Source organism: Alligator mississippiensis, chromosome 10 (genome assembly GCF_030867095.1).
Source record: "Alligator mississippiensis isolate rAllMis1 chromosome 10, rAllMis1, whole genome shotgun sequence".
NCBI classification, from domain to species: domain Eukaryota; kingdom Metazoa; phylum Chordata; order Crocodylia; family Alligatoridae; genus Alligator; species Alligator mississippiensis.
In genome coordinates this window covers 75,982,402-75,999,295 of record NC_081833.1, presented here as the reverse complement: position 1 = coordinate 75,999,295, position 16,894 = coordinate 75,982,402, and the positions used below count along the sequence as shown (strand labels likewise).

Here is a 16,894-nt window from a genome sequence, read left to right as displayed (position 1 = left end):
GTCGGAAGGGACCTCAGTGGGCCGTCTAGTTCGAAAATGTTCATTTAGCATTGTACACCTGCCCATCAAGTATTGCACTCACAGATGTATATGGAAATACATATTAATTTTGTCCGTCTGTCTCTGTCTGATTCATATATCTTTCTCCTAATTCAGAGCCAATAAAATTCCCCCAAATGTGTACTCCAGATACATTCAAGATTGTCAAGCTATGAAAAAGAAACTGGTACAAGGTGAGAATCTGTTTCCTTAAACATGAGTGTGTTGGCAAAATGAGCCAAGATTAACTATCTCTGTTTTTATTGATGCCCTTTATGATCCTTGGGAAAATTCCGATGAGAATCAGTCCATTTCTTGATGTGTGTAAACATAAGTGATTTATGCTGTATTGATATATGAAACCAACAGCTCCGAGTCTTATCAGGAAGTTCGTGCTATCTTATCTGGGCTCTGACTGATCCCAGAACTAGCTACTTTAACACTGGGTTGGATATTTCTTTGCTGTGCAGCAAACCTCTTATCCCCACTAGCCTGGAGTGTCAGAACCCGAGTCCTGGTCTCCTGCAGGACGGTGTGATTGTACATCAGCGGTGGTCTGCCTTAGGACTGAGTTAAAGTGCCTAGCCAAGAAAAGGGGCCATGGGAATAGGTGGAAAAATAAGTCTGAAAATGTAACTGTTGTGGTTGTCAACCCACATCCATTGAGTTTAGTTTAAGATCTGACCTTAGCAGCTAGGCTGACAGCGTTGCACAATTTTAATGGACTTACTTCGACAGCCTCTCTGAGCAAGGAGAGTTTAAGTCTGCTGACATTCCCAGAATGGGGCCTATCTTCAAACGGTAACAGAAGCAGCAATACTGAGTTAGGTCCGCTAAAGTCAAATATTCCTAGTTTGTGTCCGTAACTGAGCTTAAGTTAGTATACAGACTATGCTAAGGAAACGTCACACCTTTTTAAGAGGTCTCACAAAGTTGCTGTTGCTCTATAGGTATGTTTTGACCCCTTCTACTTAACACAAGGACAGAAGTTCTGTCAGTCCTCTGGTATTCAGCAGAGTCTGGCCGCTCGGTGTCCTGGAAACCAGGAAATGCAAAAAAGACTAGTGACAGTACTGCGGTTCACCATGACCCTGCTGGAATGTGAAGGCTTTCACAAAGGCAGGCAAAGTCTTTGGGCACAGGCGATTATCTTTTATTACATCAACTAAATTGTTCCAAAAAAGTTGTACTTTGCAATCTTTCGGACACACACGTCCTTCCTCAGGCAAAAAAAATAAATTGAAAATGGTGAGAGATATGAAGGATGGTCAGAAGTCTCTCGGGTAGGAAAAAAGCCAGTCTTTTAGAAAGCTGCTCTGCAGGAATGCAAATGTAGAAGGATTGCAGAAAACAGAAGCAGGTTGTTTACCTGTAGGTGTCAGATGTCATCCAGGCTGGGGGGGGCCCATGTATGCGAAGTTAAAAATTAGTCCTGGTTGTTGAAACCGGCTCTTTTTCTTCTTCACGTTGTGAAGTTTCCATTTCAAATGGCAACATGTGGCATCTTCTATATTTCAGGGATCTAGGCGGTAGCTGTATTGGTCTAAGCACAAGGGCAGGCAAAGCCTTTGGGTAGAGGTGGTATCTTTTATTAGACCAACTAAATAGTTGTAAAAAAAAAGTTGATCTTTGCAAGCACAAATACATTTGAGTTAACAGTGACCTCTAGCGGCTTCTTCTGATCTTCCTTACCTTGTGGCAGAACTGAATCATTTAAGCCAATTCATCACTGGTGCTCTTACACTGACATCAATGAAGTTATACCAAAGATACATTTTGTCCATTATTTCTAAGCCTCCCCTAGGCTCTGCTCTAGCACAGAAAGGCGATAAAATATCATCACTGGAAACTGCTATAACAATTCACAAATTTAGCCTAAGTCTTTACTTGGAAATCTCTGTGTCCAAGGCTGGGTTTGTTTTAGTTCTGACACAAAACCCTGCCTCCCGAGTGCTCGCTGACCATCTCTGCTTGCTTCTGGGCCTGCACTGCTGCATATTGGAAGCTGTTTCTCTCCAGTGATGAATGGGAACTTCGCTTTTAAACAAAGACCCAACCTATCCACCTGGAGACTTAAACATAGGTTTTGCTTTCTTGTTTCAGCAGAAGCTGTTGATTTTAGTCTGATTTAAGATTTTAGCATTTAACTTTGCATTTGTGGAATGTTTTTGCAGCCTAGCTGTGAGGGGATGGGGAGCAAATCAGAGTAGGAAAGAAATTATGAAGTGAAATTCTTTCATTTCTTGGTTTCAGAGTTAAATTCTTTTCTAAGACATAAGCTCATAAGTGATCAAATGGCATTTTAATTTTGAGGATAAAATGACGCTATGTACAGTGACGGATCCACATTGTGTCGTGGATTTATCTACAAAAGTGAATGTAATCTTTACATAAGGCGTATGTGGAAGATTAGTAAATTATTGCTTAGGTTTCATGTTTTTAAACTGGTATAATATCTATCGCATTTCTCTCCTATTTATCTAGATGGATCAATAGAAATGGAGACTGACCATCTTAAAGAGCCACTTGAGCAGCTTAAGGCTGAACTAGCTGAACTGAGAACGCTGGTCACAGACCAAAGCAAATACAGCGGTACGTGGGGAGGGAGCCGGTAGCAAATAAAATGTAAGAAATGTTCACAGGTGGCTGTTTGTAATTCCGGAACAACAGAGCTATGTATCTTGCCACTGTGGCTGAAGACCAATCTCTTTGATTCGTGTAATTCCTCCTGGTCGTCTTTTTAGAGGTGAGGGCCATCTTTTGTATTACAGCATTTCTCTGCTGAGAGGTTGAGGATTCCCCTCTTAGTGTTGTTCAGCCATGAGTTTGAGACGAGCACCGCCCCTCTGGCGGGATGTGAAGTATGAGTTTTGGTATAAGGGTTGCTTCTCTGGACTGCTGCTTGGGAACCATTGTTCCAAAATACTTTGTGGTCTCTCGGTTCATGAGCTGTGCATTAGGAAGATAGTGTACCAGCTTTGGCTTTCCTTTAACTGCAATGAAGACAGATATGTTGGCCAAGCTTAGCTGTGGTGAGATCAGAGATTCATCTGTGCTGAGACAGATGAAACAAAATACATTTACTGTATCTTGAAAAACCCAGGCAGTAAATTCCCCTGAAGAATGATGCCTAAACTAGAGTTTTTGCTGCTTGCTTTCAAAAAGGAGCAAACAAGCAGCTGGTGTTTGGCATTAGCACCCTCGACTTACTTATTTTGTCCCAAGGATGTAAACACGTAAGCAATGATGGCAGGAACGTTTGTTTGGTTTGAAGACGAGGGGAAACGCATTTCTGTGGCCTGTGGTTAGTGTGTCAGGTACATTTGGAGACTTTGGTCTCCTATAGATGTGTGGGGAGCCTGCTCCGATGCCCTGGAAACCCAGCATGTGGGAGCAGACTCAATTAATCAAGTCTGCTGGAGCACGGAAACTGATGCACTCTGGCAGCCTTCTGCATTAAGTGCATCAGTGTCCCTGCACTGAAAAAATGGTGGCGGGGTGCTTTGAACTAAAACACGTTCAATGAGCGTTGGTTCAAAGTGCCCCACTGCCATTTTTCAGCGCAGGGATGCTGGTACACGTGGTGTGCGGGCACTTTTAATTAGCATGGCTCGTAAATTAATGTGCCCGGTGTAGTGTCCCAGAGCATGTATAAAAATGTCCTTAGTGCTTTCCTTATCCTTGGTGTGTGATCAGTTGTAGAGCACATGCTGTGAGAGGCATTGCAGGGCAGTAAGTAACCCATGGAGCACTGGTCTGAGCACCAGGCGGCCCCTGTCCTGCAAGCCAAGATCTGGGAAGTGCAGAAGTGCTGGAAGCTTCATTTTTGTTTCACCCATTCTTTTGTTTTTGATTTTGCTGATGATGAGGGCAGAGCCTGGAGGCAGTTGTTGAATCTAGAGAAAACAGTGCCAGGGCAGAGAGAGTGTCCTGGAGGTGTGGAAAGCCTGAGCGTTTGAGCAGCTCCGCACTGGGGTCATGAGCTTGATGCATCTCTGGGCTCTTGTGCCTTGAGGCCATGTGCTAGCTTGGATTGCAGGAGGCCCAGTGGTTCATGAGTGCAGGTAAGGAAGGTGACTGTGGGTGTGATGGGCCCTCATGAATCAGTTCCTCCTTCTTCGTCCTGAATGTTTAACATCCTTATATTGCTTATGCCCTGTTGTGCTAATCCCATGCTTCAGAGTGTCTGCTGGTTGCTTGTAGGGGCCAGGAGGAAATTATTTTCCCCCTTCATTGGATTACTTAGCTTTTGGAAGGGGGAAAAGGAGGGAGGAGTTGGGTTTCACCATCCTCTGAAGCATCAGATATTAGCCACAGCTAGAGATGGAAGATAGGCTGAAGAGTGTTCTAACAGTATAGAAAACCTGTTGGGTTTCTGCCTGCTGCCTGTTGCTCACATGCTCAGAGTTAAACAGATTATTGGGCTTAGGTCAGGAAAGAATTTATCTTGGGTCAGGCCACTGTTTTACCTTCTACTATTGTACAGGGCACTTTCTGCTTTGCACCATCAGGTCTCTTAATTGCAGGGGCCTGGCACCCGTAGCACACTTATCCCTCCTGCTGTCCTCAGGTGGCACCCTGTGGATTTAGTGTTTATACTAAAGATCCTAAGTTTATTACACAGTACTCCACAGCTGTGTGTGCTGGAGGGAGGGCTCCTCTGGGTGCTCTGGGACTTCACAGTGTTGCCTGTGACTGGAGGGATCTGGTCTTAGCATCCTGAGGGTCCCCTTCAGTTCCATGCTGCGTTCCAGGCAGTGTTCTTGGCATTTCCAAACCAAAGATGGTCTCAAAATGCAGAAGAAAAAAGAGTCTCTTCTGCTGCACTTTAAGGTATTATGAGACAGTGGAGTGCATATATGTTAAAAGAAGCCACAAGGAATTCCCTCCTTGCCTTTATACAAAAAAAATCAACAGCTAAGGATTTTGGAAACCGCTGTATTGCCCTGAATTCTAGCTCCTCTCTCACCTTTGCACTTGCCTTTTTTTTTTCTTCTCATCCTGCTTTCTCCTGCAGCTGTGCGAGCCCAGATTGCAGTCATCTCTGAGAGGCTGAGTGCAGTCCTGGGATGCGGTGAAGATGAGAACCAAGCTGCCTCCCTGAATTCTCGAGTCCAAGTTAACGTGCCTGACCCCAGAATTGAAGCTCCATATCAGAATGTGAGTGTGCTAGAGCTCGGAGTGAGGAGGAGCGCAGTTAGCTTGGGGGCCGGTGGGGGCTCTGTGCGTGCACGTGTATACAGCCCACACCAAAAGCTGTCTTCTCTGAAGAATAGAAAATGTATTTCCCAGTTTGCACATCTCGTAGTGCTCTCTGGAGAACAGAAGTGTGCACTGAGCCTTCCAGTCTCTGGAGGGCTGCAGAGCCCTAGGGATATGCAGTATATCATGTATATCCATTCAGTGACACGGGCTTTCTTGATGGGGGCATATCTGGATAATTGGAGGGGATATAAAACTTTCCTGGGGTTATAATGCATATAACTTCAATGTCTTGGCACCCATGACTATAGCACGTGTCTGTTCTAATATGTGGGGAAAGTGTGCATGTGTCCATCTAAAAGTAGATCTAGGCCCTCCAGTCACAAAGCAGACACGAATGGTTTCTTTTCTTCCAGGTCGTTGATCTCTTACTGACGTCCTTTTGCCAGAATCTAATAGCTGCTTCCTATTTTAACCCCCCTGACAGGTAAGATGTGCACATGGTCAGGCTGCTCGCAGGACTGCCCTGCAGGGTGCTATAATACCTGCACTGTGCAGGGATCTGTAGAGAACCCTTGCTGCTGCCCAGTATGCCAGACTGACACTTTCAAGCCTTTACTCTGAGCCTTGCTGATCTAAAAGCTACTGTATTTTGACATGATGGTGGAAATACTTTGCACTTTTCTACAGCCTCATTCATTTTGAAGTGAGTCTTAGCTCCGCTTTCTACCAGATGCAGCGTGTTGCTCCTAAAGATGGGATAGAAAGAGAGGTCTTGAGCAGAGTTCTTGGTAACTTTTTGTTAGCTCAAACTAATCGAAGCACAAAGAGGATATTTTTCTTTGCACGTGAAGCACTAGAATGTCTCCTGGGTTATTTTGGGGGCTGTGGATCCAGGCATCTCGGGCATTAGCCCTATGGCCATCTCCAGTACCAAGTGGACAAGGTATGAAACTTCCTACTGAGGACATGATCAAAAGCAGTGTGAAATGTTTCGTTTTTCTCCCTTGGAGCTTAAATTTGTGTGCAACTTACTTTGTTTGAGCAGTTACATGCTTGTCTGAGCTGACAAATAGTCTGAGTATGACTAAGCAGTCCTTTACCTGAAGTTCCTTTTGGAAAGAACTGTTTGCTTTTTATTCTTTCTATTGTGTCAGCAATAATTGTGTAAGTGTTACAGTCAAAATATTTCCTTCTCTGGCAACTCCCGAGACAGCCACAAGCTGCCTACAGTCCTGTTACAGAAACGGGGCATGTTTTTGTGAGCGCTGCTGGGCTGAACAGCTTTCTCAGCATGCTTGAGTACACCCCAAGAGAAGGCTCGTTCTCGTGCTTTGACAAGCAACGTGGGAAGCCTGTCCCTTTCATATCACGCTGCACTAAGTGATGTGAAGTAATAGTGAGCCCAGCCTGGATTGCCCTACTGTAAGGTAGCCATGAAAACCAGTAGCACTCAGGGAAATTCTTTCCCCGAATTTATCTCCCCAAGAGCTGTCCCTCCACCAGCCCAGAAGGGCTATCTATATTTGTTAGGGGGATAGATGAGACTGTACAGTATGTTTTAAAAAATCCTGCCCCAGCTGTTAAGGTAACAGGCACCTTTGTCTCAGTTTCTCTTCCCTTGTCTCTCTCATTGCTGTTGCCTGTGTTTCCATGTCTGGAGCAATCTCCTTTCTCTCCTTCTAGCGGCCTCCTCTCCTCAGAACTTTCTCCTTCAACTAGAGTGTAAATGCCTTGAAGCCCGGATGTGGTCATCTCCGATGGTTGTTCAGTGCCCTTTGCAAGAGCCAAGACTTTTTCATATGTTGTATTGGGTTAACTGTAGTTGGGAGAGTTGTTAGACGAGCTTCTGGGCACAAAAGCATGACCGTATGGTTTGTATTCTCTCTAGGCAGGGGCACTGTCCATCCCTGTTTGTGAAGATGATTTGTGGACACAGGGATCTCCTACCTGCCTTGCTGACCAGGCTTTGTCAGCTTATTTATTATCAGGTTAGTGAAGACCCTCATGCTCAAGGCTGTCTTGGCCTCTGCATGCGAAGCATGTGGTGCATGCCCATCTGAGCCGCGCTGCAGAGGGTGTTCTGCAGCCTGTTGGTTTCCAAAGAAATCTTGCATTGGACAAGCATCCAAACTCAATCTCTAAAAGTACTAACAGTAGGATTTTCCTGGAGTGATAACTTAGCCCCTGGCACGTCCTGTACTGCATGGTTAAAGTCTGCTAAGTAATGAAGATACCAAGAAAACATGGCTGGATTAGTCCTTAGACTTCCAGATTCTGTGGCTTTTAATTCTGTGCCTGCATTCCTTCATTAACATAGACTTTGCATGTGATGTTTGGAGTGAAGCACTGACAGTTAGTTAAAAGGAACATTTAGACTTTACAGGTGCTGGGTAAATGCTGCATCAGTCTGAAGATGGTCTGTGCCCTCAAACTTTCATTCTGAATGGGTACAAGCGGTATTACACACCAAATCACATTCCCCAGCTTGCAATTTTGGGGCTACATTGTGTGTTCTGCCTCACAAGAGATGCAGACACAGAGAGCATAGCCCGGGAAAGGGTGGGGAGTTGCTTTTTGTATCATCTTTATATCCCCTGAATTGTCCACTGGTGCAGCATCCTGACGTCTGGTAATCAGTTCTGCCTGTCCTGACCCTCTCCCATGCTGGGAGTTGACACACAGCTACCTTATGCCGTTTCTGTTCTTGCTGAATTCCCTCGGGTGATTTCAGAGTCACTGTGTTGGAGGGGTATAAGATGGGTGTAGCACGGTTACCACTCAGCCAGCTTCTAGGAGATATTTGAAACCCAGAGCTATATCTTGTATGGCCACTAGTTTTTAGGGTATCCTTGGTTTTGTGGCCTTCACTCTGTTCTGAAAGGGTTAAGTTATGAGGCTGATAAATGCTTCCAACCACAGCAGAATCTGGAAAACCAGAAGTCTCTGAACTTCTGGGAGAGTGGAACTGATGTTTAGTTACACCGGTCTACTGTTGCAGGATTCTCGCATTGCTGCTATTCATGTGCTTCAAAAACACTGAAATGCATCTCTTCAGCTGCTGTTTCTGTTTATCTGCAGGGTCCTTCCCTAAACGAGGCTCACGTCTTGGGACTGGCTGCCTTTGTGGTTCACTTATGGGAATGCAAATCCTTCGTTCCTGAAGTGGATGTGGGATCCCTGGCTCCTCAGCCTGCCTCTGCAAGGGGTCTTTCTGTTACTGAGTTCTGTGACCGTTTATTGGCCTGCAGGACAGGGGAGTCCTTAGCTTTCTGCTTGAGGTGAGAGCCTTTGGCCATCAAATGCTTGGTTTCTCTATTTAGAGAGCCAGGTTGGATTTCCTACAAACAGAAACCTGGGCCAATGCATTCTGCCATACAGGAAGGCCCTAGGTATAACTCTTGCACCAGAGTCCACAGTAGGATTTGGTCTAAGGATCCTTTTGTTTGAAAATAGAAGTTACTTTGCACGCTTGTGGGCTGTCAGCAACTTGCCGAGATCCCAGGACAGTCTCTCATTGTCTTGATATAAAGCTCACTGAAGTCACCCTCATCTTTTAGGGAGAGGTGGGCAGGTGGAAACCCCAACTGTGCCTGGATATCTCTGATCAAGTGGAAGCATGGTGTAGCTGTGATCTCCACAGACCCCACCCCTTACTAAAAAGGAGGGGGCCTCTGGAGTTTGCTCGGACTCGCACAATACAGAGCCTTCAAGCTTGTACGCAGAGAGCGCAGGCGTTATGGTTTTGTCCTTGCCTTTTCCCCAACTTCCTGTGCCAGCTTCTAAAATAATGGATGTAGTTACCTTGACAGCTTTTTCCTTTAAAATCTATTGTTAAAGCTTGCACAGGGATTGCACTGTTGGACTAGGAGGGCACTGGGTACTGCTAAAACTGTTCGAGGTCATCATTGGTGGCATCCTTGGGTCTGTCTTGGCCCTGGACCTTCCTGGATTGAAAGCAACAGTGGTTAAAAGGACAGACATAGCAAATTGGCTAAGCCAAGTAACTGCTGTCTCTTTCCTCAGGTTTTGTACTGCAGCAGTTTCTTATTGTCTCTGCAAGTTTTCTTCCCTTCCCCATGGTGACTTATGCAGCTTCCTTCCTCCTGGCCTTTTAAAGAAGGTAAAAGGTGTATCAAGTCCTGCTTTGCCTAACTCGTTAAAAACACAGTGCCAGGGCAGCTTTTTGAGCGCCCAGGCTTAACAGCACTAACTGCAGTATTTACCCTGACTGCATGATGGGATCTGGGTCTCTTTTCTGTTTGTTCATTCCACGAGGCGTGAGCTATTATGGAGCAACTCTGCTTGCATTGCTGTGGCTTAACGATGCACTGAAAGGCTCTGATGTCTAAAATTGTACCCTGCACACACTCCATGATTTTGGGATCTCGGAAAAAACCCTCTGGGTGTTGGCAGTTTGACATATTTTGAGATTTTTGCGTGAGCACTGTGGGTGGGTGGAATGAGAAACAACTAAGTTTGCTGAGTTCCCCTGGGCTGCAGGTGAGGGGTTTAATTTGCTGTAGTACAAAGGAGCAGACCCATGAATTCTCTGTTTCAGAGCTTGGATTTTTAGTGAACATTACACTTTTTGTTTCCATTTGGGAAACCTGTTTGTGCAAATTATTGAGCAACTTGCATCACTGGTGCAGCGTCTTCAAGTGTGTTTGCGTGTTCCTTAGTTCACGCTGTTCAGTGATGAAAGCAGTTTTTGCCCCTGGTGAAAGGTGTGTCTATTTTAGTTGCAGTATGTTGTGCCCCGGCTGAACTTGGAGGCTCGAGGACCTGGGCGTGAGGAGGAGGAAGTTGAACTGTCCTGGAGGTTCCTGTCCTGTCCCTCTGTGAGCTACACGAAAGCCAGTCTGTGTCTGTGGAAGCAAACGCACTTCCAGGAACTCCTGAAGGAGAAAGTATTTCAGGTGAAAGTCACGCTACGAGCTAGATTTCATTCAGATCATAATGCTTGTGCTTCAGAACTGCACTAGGGGATTCCCAGAATAGCTACAGGGTGATTACTGTGTTGTGGTAATAGCTGCTGCCTGAACAGGCTGTAGGTAGGACATGGGGAGATGAATGCAGTCCAAGTGCTGGATGTTATGTGTAGACTTCAGAGATGGGGGTAAGGTGCTGGTAGGAGGCATTTGGTTGTACAGAGAAGCTTAAAACAGCAATTAGATCAGGATATGATGCGTTACTGTCAGCTTGTACTGTGGGGGTGCTTTAATTCTGACAATATAATAGACTAATTTCTGTCTGCCTACCTGTTTCATTTTTTGTAGGGATTGATCTATAACAAGAACCAAATCTTTGAAAACACTTGCTTTTTCTGGTGCTCTGCTTATAGTCACGAAGCCTCCTACAGCACCCTGCAAGTGGATTAATGAGTCCTAAATTGATACAAAGCACATTCATAAATGTTATAGACATGCTCATTTTACATTAACTTGAGGATGTGTCTTATGCGGCGGTTGTTTCTTTGTCTGGTTTTTCATTAAGAAATTTGTCTTGTGTAGAAGAGTCCTGGCATGTAGTGCTACAAAGGTTTTACAGATTTATTTCATATACACTACTAGTAAAATTGGGCAGGCCTGTAAAGCACATATGGAGTGAAATATGTGACTGCTTTATTGCTAGCGCTTAGTATTATTCTAGTTTTCTCTTTATGTTATCATTTGTGTAGAGTGCCATATGCTCCAAGCTGGTGTCTAGATCTTAAATATGGATGTTAGATAGAGACGTGGTGATTTGTAGACTTGCTTTCAGTAGCCTTTGGTGTTTCACTTGACTTGTGTTTCTTACCAGGAGGATATTATGGGGACAAAAATGGTTCTTATTCCTGAGCAGGGATTCAGAACTGCCTGCAGCCTTCTGCTCTGTTGTAAACGCTGTGCGCTGGGATTGTACTGGGATGGTGGGAGTGAGCGGGATGTCCCAGAGGGCTCAGCTGCATTGGGCAGTCAGGCTGGAGAAGCCCCGTGGCTTTGTTCTGCCCTTAAGGTGTGCTGAACCTCTGCTCTACTTCAGTTATCTTTCAGAGAGTGGCTGCTGTTTGAGCTTGAGATCCAGCCTGAAACAGATGTCCTTTCTGCTTCTGAAAGGTAAGGGCAGTGTTACAATGGAGGTAGTTCACAATCTTTACCTTTTTAGTTTCAGAAGGTCATGAGGACTAGGATGATGTAAATGCATGCTGTCTGCTCCTCTTCCTTCCTTCCTTCCTTCCTTCCTTTGGTACAACCACTGTTCGTAGTTTCATGTTGATTTCTTATATGTGCCAGTCTGTTTGACAGTGTATTTCTGCTGTTCTGTATGACGTTAGGAGCATTGTGTTCTTTTTAAAACAATGGCGAGAAAGCATGAGGAGTTGAAGAGGAATCCAATCTTTCGTTGTTCCATATTGCAGGCAGGACTTCCATTACTGGGCTTTGTACGAGTGGTATCTCCCCGCATCCTCTGCTTCTGGAGGCTGCGATGGGGACCTGGAAGAGGCGTGTGGCATTCTAATTGATGCATTTCTGGACTTCTGCCAAAGGTATTTATCTCCTGTGATTCGCACGAGCGCAGAAGCAACAGTTTCACTGGGGGTCTGAAAAACATAGTGGTCGGGGCAGTGTTTCTCTCTGAACCTGCAGCACAGCTAGAAGTTTGTGTGTGAGGGTTTGTACGTGTAGAGAGACACTCCAGACTTCCCGAGGGGTCTCCGTGACCCAGCGTTAAGTGCTGTCTGGCACTTGCTCCTTTATAATGGGCGTGTTGTACATGTGCGTCAGCAAAAGTTGTTTGACTTACTTCATCTGCATACAGCATTTGATTCCCTCAAAGTAGCTTCCTTGGGGCAATCGCTGACTGCTTGTTTGTACACTGTAAAAGGAACAGAATGTGTGCTCGCCGGCAGCTCTCTGTTAGCCTGCGTTTCCAGCAGAATTGACATAGCTTTAAAAATCTAATTGTATACAAACCTCTGAGGCCGATTTCACACTTAACACTCAAAGATGTCCAGGCAATCCACTCGATTAGCTGGACATTTTGAACAGCCTAGGTTTGAATAAAGGGTGTGTTATATCTTGAAGTTCTAAATGGGGGTGTTTGCGGACATTTCTGTAACCACCAGTATAATTCTCTACCATGACTGTGGCTGTGATGGAAATCTCCAAGCCTGCTGTGGAAAACCTTTCTGGTTTGAATATCAGAGATAACACCTGCCACCCCACTCCCTCCCCTTGTCTGCCCCTCAGTGAACCCCACTCTGTACTCCGTGTAGGTCCTGCTTGTACATATGTCTTCAGGCCTCTTCTGAGCTGGCAGGTTCTGGGTAGTCATCGGGAGTATCTCTTAATTCCAGGTCAGAGTTGGACAGCTGTGGCCCATTGAAGAAGTCGGCGTTTTCTACTCACAGTAGCACAGCCAATCCTGATATTCTCAGCAAATTACAGGTGATTTCAGATCACAATGCAAATCCCCATTTCAGATCCATGAACCTGGCATGACAAACCTCTAATAGTTCTGTATCGGTAAAACAGGACTTGGATATTGTGCTGTATACGGTGAAAACCTAAAGATGGATTGGAATGAAAACCCACTCAAATGTAGTGTGTTAATTTACATTCCCTTAAGGTGCCAAAGCAATTGAGGCTGCCCTGTGGTTAGCTGTCGGAGGCCCAGGTTCTGCCCACATGAATCCCAGCCTCGTGAGGAGAGTTTGCATTACATGCAAAATGCAGTGATGTGCATGGATTTGTCTTGTCTTACAAAGACCGCCGTCGGCAGTCCCCTCCACTCCCCATGTTTTTGTTAGTACATATACATGCTGGTTTCTGAAGCTGGGAGTTTCCCAAGGTAGGAACAGTCTCCAGCTTGCAAAGACACAATAAGTTCTGCCAGACATTTTAGCTCACAGGCCCTTCTTCCAAATTGGTTCTAATTAGCAATCAAGCTGTTCTGTCTCTACCTGCAGCCAGCTGGCACTTAAAGGTGCAAATCCGTTCTACTCCTGAAAACAAAGCAATTCATTTTCACCCTCATCATTCTTGCTAGCTGTCTCACTCAGCAGTGCAAACAAAAGGGAGTGCATATCAGCCTCCTTGAAGTCTCCCCTTTGGAAAGTGAAGTGTAATCTGTGTGTGTAGTAGGCACATAATTACTGCAGGCTGTCAGTGATCACTAAAACCAGATGCTCCTGAAGCCAGATTGTCAAACTACAGTGCAGATTTTGCAAGTCCTGTAGTACTTTATAGAATTGCAATATAAAGAAATAAAAAGAAGCTCAAAAGAGTAACTGGGAACAGGTGCAAGGTTCAGGAAATTAGCTGACTTGCTGCAGGGGTTACTGATGGAAGAGTTGAGATTTCCTGGTGGGTGTGCAACAGCTGAAGTCTAAAATCACCTTAGTTGCTGGTACCCAGAGTCCCAGAGGATTTGAAATGCAGACAGGAGGAAAGTTCTGACTGGATTGCTTTCTTCCTCCCAGGAAATGGTACTTGAGCTGGAGGACAGGAAGGCTGTGTCTGCAGGCCGCTTGCAGGGCAGGGAACACTTCCTGTTCAGGGTGTTCCAGGCCAGATTAGCAGGTATAGGAAACGGCTCTGCCGTGGATCAGCAGTTACGGAGACAGCAGGAGCTGCTACTGCAAAAAAGGTAAATACCCACTGGAGCCCAGAGCCTCTGAAATGCAGGCCAGTGTCAGAAACCCAGTTTGGCTGTGCACAGGTGCAGTGAGCTATTGGTACCTCTGATCTCCCTTGGTGGGAGGGAGTGATGATGAGGGAAGGAGCATAACATCACACTGCGCTGGAAACTGCTGTACCTAACCTTGTGTGGGAGGCCCAGGTCCATTCCCTACTCCAGGTATTTAGCTCTTGCTGAACACTGCCCTACCCTGGTGGACGATCCTGCTTCATTTGCAGTAAGATGCCACCCTCAAGAGGGACTGTTTTCTCTGGTTCTCACCCGAAGGGGCACCACTTCTCCACTCAGCTGGAGCTCCAGACCAGTAAAATGGTGCCATTTGCAATACACTCACACAAACAGCTGGTGCACCTCAGGGGTGCCTGGTAGCTGTTTGCTGTGGCTCAACCCCCCTGGTTACTTCATAGACCCTCATCTCCATAGCGAGGGGCAAGGAACTGAACCCTGCAAAATATCCTGCAGTAGGTAGAGCTCCAAGGACCTCCCTCCTCCCTGACCCTCTTTCCAGCTGCCAGCACCCTGTCTCCCTGCCCATGTTTACATGCTGCAATGAGGGGCATGTTATCCTTTCCCAGGACACTATTTAGGGGGTCCTCTTCTGGGCAAGCAGAAAAATCCCTGGTGAGTGACCCTTAAGTGTCTCAGCAGCAGATATTTAAGAGTCCAGACAAAGACTCTCAACTCTGTGAAAACCAAAGCTGTATGCACCATGACCTGAGCATTGCTGTGTTTTCTATCCTCCTCTGGACTGAGGATTAATTTTTAAACCTTGCTTTAGGATTCTTCTAGGTCTCCCTCCACCCATCCTTATTACAACGTGCCGAAGAGGAAAGAGAGTGACCTTGGATTGTGAAGGTTTCTTTCATTTTGTCAACTCGGAGCTGGTACGTGCAACATCCCACACAACAGTAGCATTGTTGGTAATTGTGGGTGGAGAAAAAAACCTTAAAAATGTAGGAGCAGGAGGCTGGGAGGGGATTGCATACCTGTATGCTCGAGGAGGAATGCAGTTGGAAAAGAAGAGATCCTGTACTTCCAGTGACCCACCACTGAGTGAACTCTTGTCTGCTTTTCTTTTTGTTAGAGGAACGTCTGCTCCAGGGGGTGTGCGCTCTCCTATGACATTGCTGCGCATTTCTTCAGGGTAAGTGCTAGATTCTCCCTCGTTTTCCGTTTTCCATAGTATGCAGAGACTGAAATTGTTTCCTTGTAAACGTGACCCATGCAATAGGAGTGTGTTATTAGGAGTGAAATATGCTTTCTACAGTGGTTTTGAGAAACCAAGGCAAGAACTTGACCTCAACACAGTCCAAAAACTCATATGTATGTGGAAAAACACTAATAGGCACAAACATTGCATTGGATCAGTGGAACATACTGTACGACTTCCAGCCCAAACAGCCTAATAATCTAGTTGGATCTTCATGGGGGAAGTTGGGTTGTGTGTGTGTGTGGTTTCTCTTCCTGACAATGCCATTCCCTACGGCTGCTTTTTACGAGTGTGAAATGCATCAGAGGGGCATGTTGCTATTCAGGCATGTTGCACTTGTCCTCCTTCAGGGGCTGCTGAGCGCCAGTTTGGATTGTGAGGAGTCGACACAGGGGGTTAACGATGTGCTGGCCGCGTGTCGAACCAAGTGTCCCCTTCTCCTTTGCTCTGCGGGGGTAAGCGATCTCTGTTAGACTTTCTTTCCAGGTCAGTGTTAAGCACGAATGGAGGCTGATCCTTCTGTGAAAAGGGCTCCCAGAGTATTGTTACCTGGGATTTGGTCAGTTGCCTAAAGCACCCAAACCAGAAGTGCAAAGTCTTAACCCCAGCTTCAGAGCAAGAGGCAGCTTGGGAACAACTGATCTTGAACCTGCTTGACCGCATTTGGCAGCAAGGAGCCTGTACAGCCTGAGAAGATGGGTCCCTTTTCAGAATCACTTTAACTGAAAGAGGCAGGAACATGTGGCTAATGCCTTCCTCGTTAACAAATATGAGATGGTGGTGATCCACGCGCACTCGCACACTCCCCAGCAGAGCTGCCCTAGCCTCGCTTTGCTGCCCGATTACTACCATTGCTAACTGCTGGTTTCTGGGCTCCTTGCAGCGGTGGTGGCCGAGGCTGGAGCCAGTGCTTTGCTGCCAGTGGACCAGGCTGTCTGGGGCTCGCTTTCCACAAGAAATGCAGCGGCTGAAGGAGTGCCGGTGTTCTGCAACCAGGTGAGTGTGAGGCTGCAGCAGGGAGGAGAACAGCTTCTCAGCCTAGAAATCTTATGATTAAAACATGCCTGCACCTGAGCTCTGGGCAAATGGGTTTGGCATTGCCATGATCCCTTGGTCAGATGGTCTAGAGAACTGCCAAAGGCTCTCCCGGGCACTGAACCATCATCTCCTCCCTCCCTCCATCAGGCCTTTGACCCAAGGTCCTGACTTCCCCCTCTTCCTGCATGCACCCACGGGTACCTTTCTCCTGAACTGCTGTGCTGTTGACATTTCTTAGCTTCCTCTCCTCGGAAGCAGCATTCTCCCTTCCGGATGCCCCCTGGATTTCAGCTGCGTTTCTGCATTTCGCTATTCAGCAGCAAGTGGCCCATGAAGGAAGAAGCGAGGTCCTGAGAAGGCTGGGCTCCAGCGCAGAGCAGGCAAGGCTGGACATGGGGAGCCCTTTGCCCTTTTCTTCCCCTGGAAACACTGCTGGTAGAGAGCACCACCAGTGAACTCTCCAAGTTGGCTGCCAGCTGCAACAGGGAGCTGTAGGCTGAGGTGTACGTGCAGGCCTGGAATGGTGGAAACCTGGGAGGGCTTTGACTAGGGCAGGGGTTTGGTAGACTCCAGGAAAGAAGTTCTCTGGGTTTTTCCAAAGCACTCTCTCTTCTCCAGTTCCTTATGCTAGCTCTTTGTAAGATGATAAGCACCAGTCTGGTGAGCTCTCCAATTTATTTGGGTATCTGTGGACCTGGGCCAGGTCTCAGTGTTGGTCCCTTC

At 46.4% G+C, this 16,894-nt stretch overlaps 1 protein-coding gene across 4 annotated transcripts in view; it reads left to right on the top strand.

Annotated features, from left to right (window-relative positions):
• Positions 1 to 16,894, top strand: part of FANCA (FA complementation group A) — a 39,265-nt gene that overhangs the window by 17,878 nt on the left and 4,493 nt on the right. For 2 of the 4 annotated variants that reach the window (XM_059713991.1, XM_059713990.1), the window contains exons 21-37: positions 157 to 233; positions 2,524 to 2,631; positions 5,057 to 5,199; positions 5,658 to 5,728; positions 7,133 to 7,232; positions 8,323 to 8,522; positions 9,268 to 9,364; positions 9,984 to 10,160; positions 11,266 to 11,339; positions 11,642 to 11,770; positions 12,581 to 12,671; positions 13,706 to 13,872; positions 14,702 to 14,807; positions 15,008 to 15,067; positions 15,484 to 15,588; positions 16,017 to 16,129; positions 16,410 to 16,551. In XM_059713991.1, the coding sequence (XP_059569974.1) occupies positions 157 to 233; positions 2,524 to 2,631; positions 5,057 to 5,199; positions 5,658 to 5,728; positions 7,133 to 7,232; positions 8,323 to 8,522; positions 9,268 to 9,364; positions 9,984 to 10,160; positions 11,266 to 11,339; positions 11,642 to 11,770; positions 12,581 to 12,671; positions 13,706 to 13,872; positions 14,702 to 14,807; positions 15,008 to 15,067; positions 15,484 to 15,588; positions 16,017 to 16,129; positions 16,410 to 16,551 (1,960 nt within the window). The remainder of the gene's footprint in view (positions 1 to 156; positions 234 to 2,523; positions 2,632 to 5,056; positions 5,200 to 5,657; positions 5,729 to 7,132; positions 7,233 to 8,322; positions 8,523 to 9,267; positions 9,365 to 9,983; positions 10,161 to 11,265; positions 11,340 to 11,641; positions 11,771 to 12,580; positions 12,672 to 13,705; positions 13,873 to 14,701; positions 14,808 to 15,007; positions 15,068 to 15,483; positions 15,589 to 16,016; positions 16,130 to 16,409; positions 16,552 to 16,894) is intronic. The other 2 variants (XM_059713992.1, XM_059713993.1) reach the window with 1 other exon arrangement.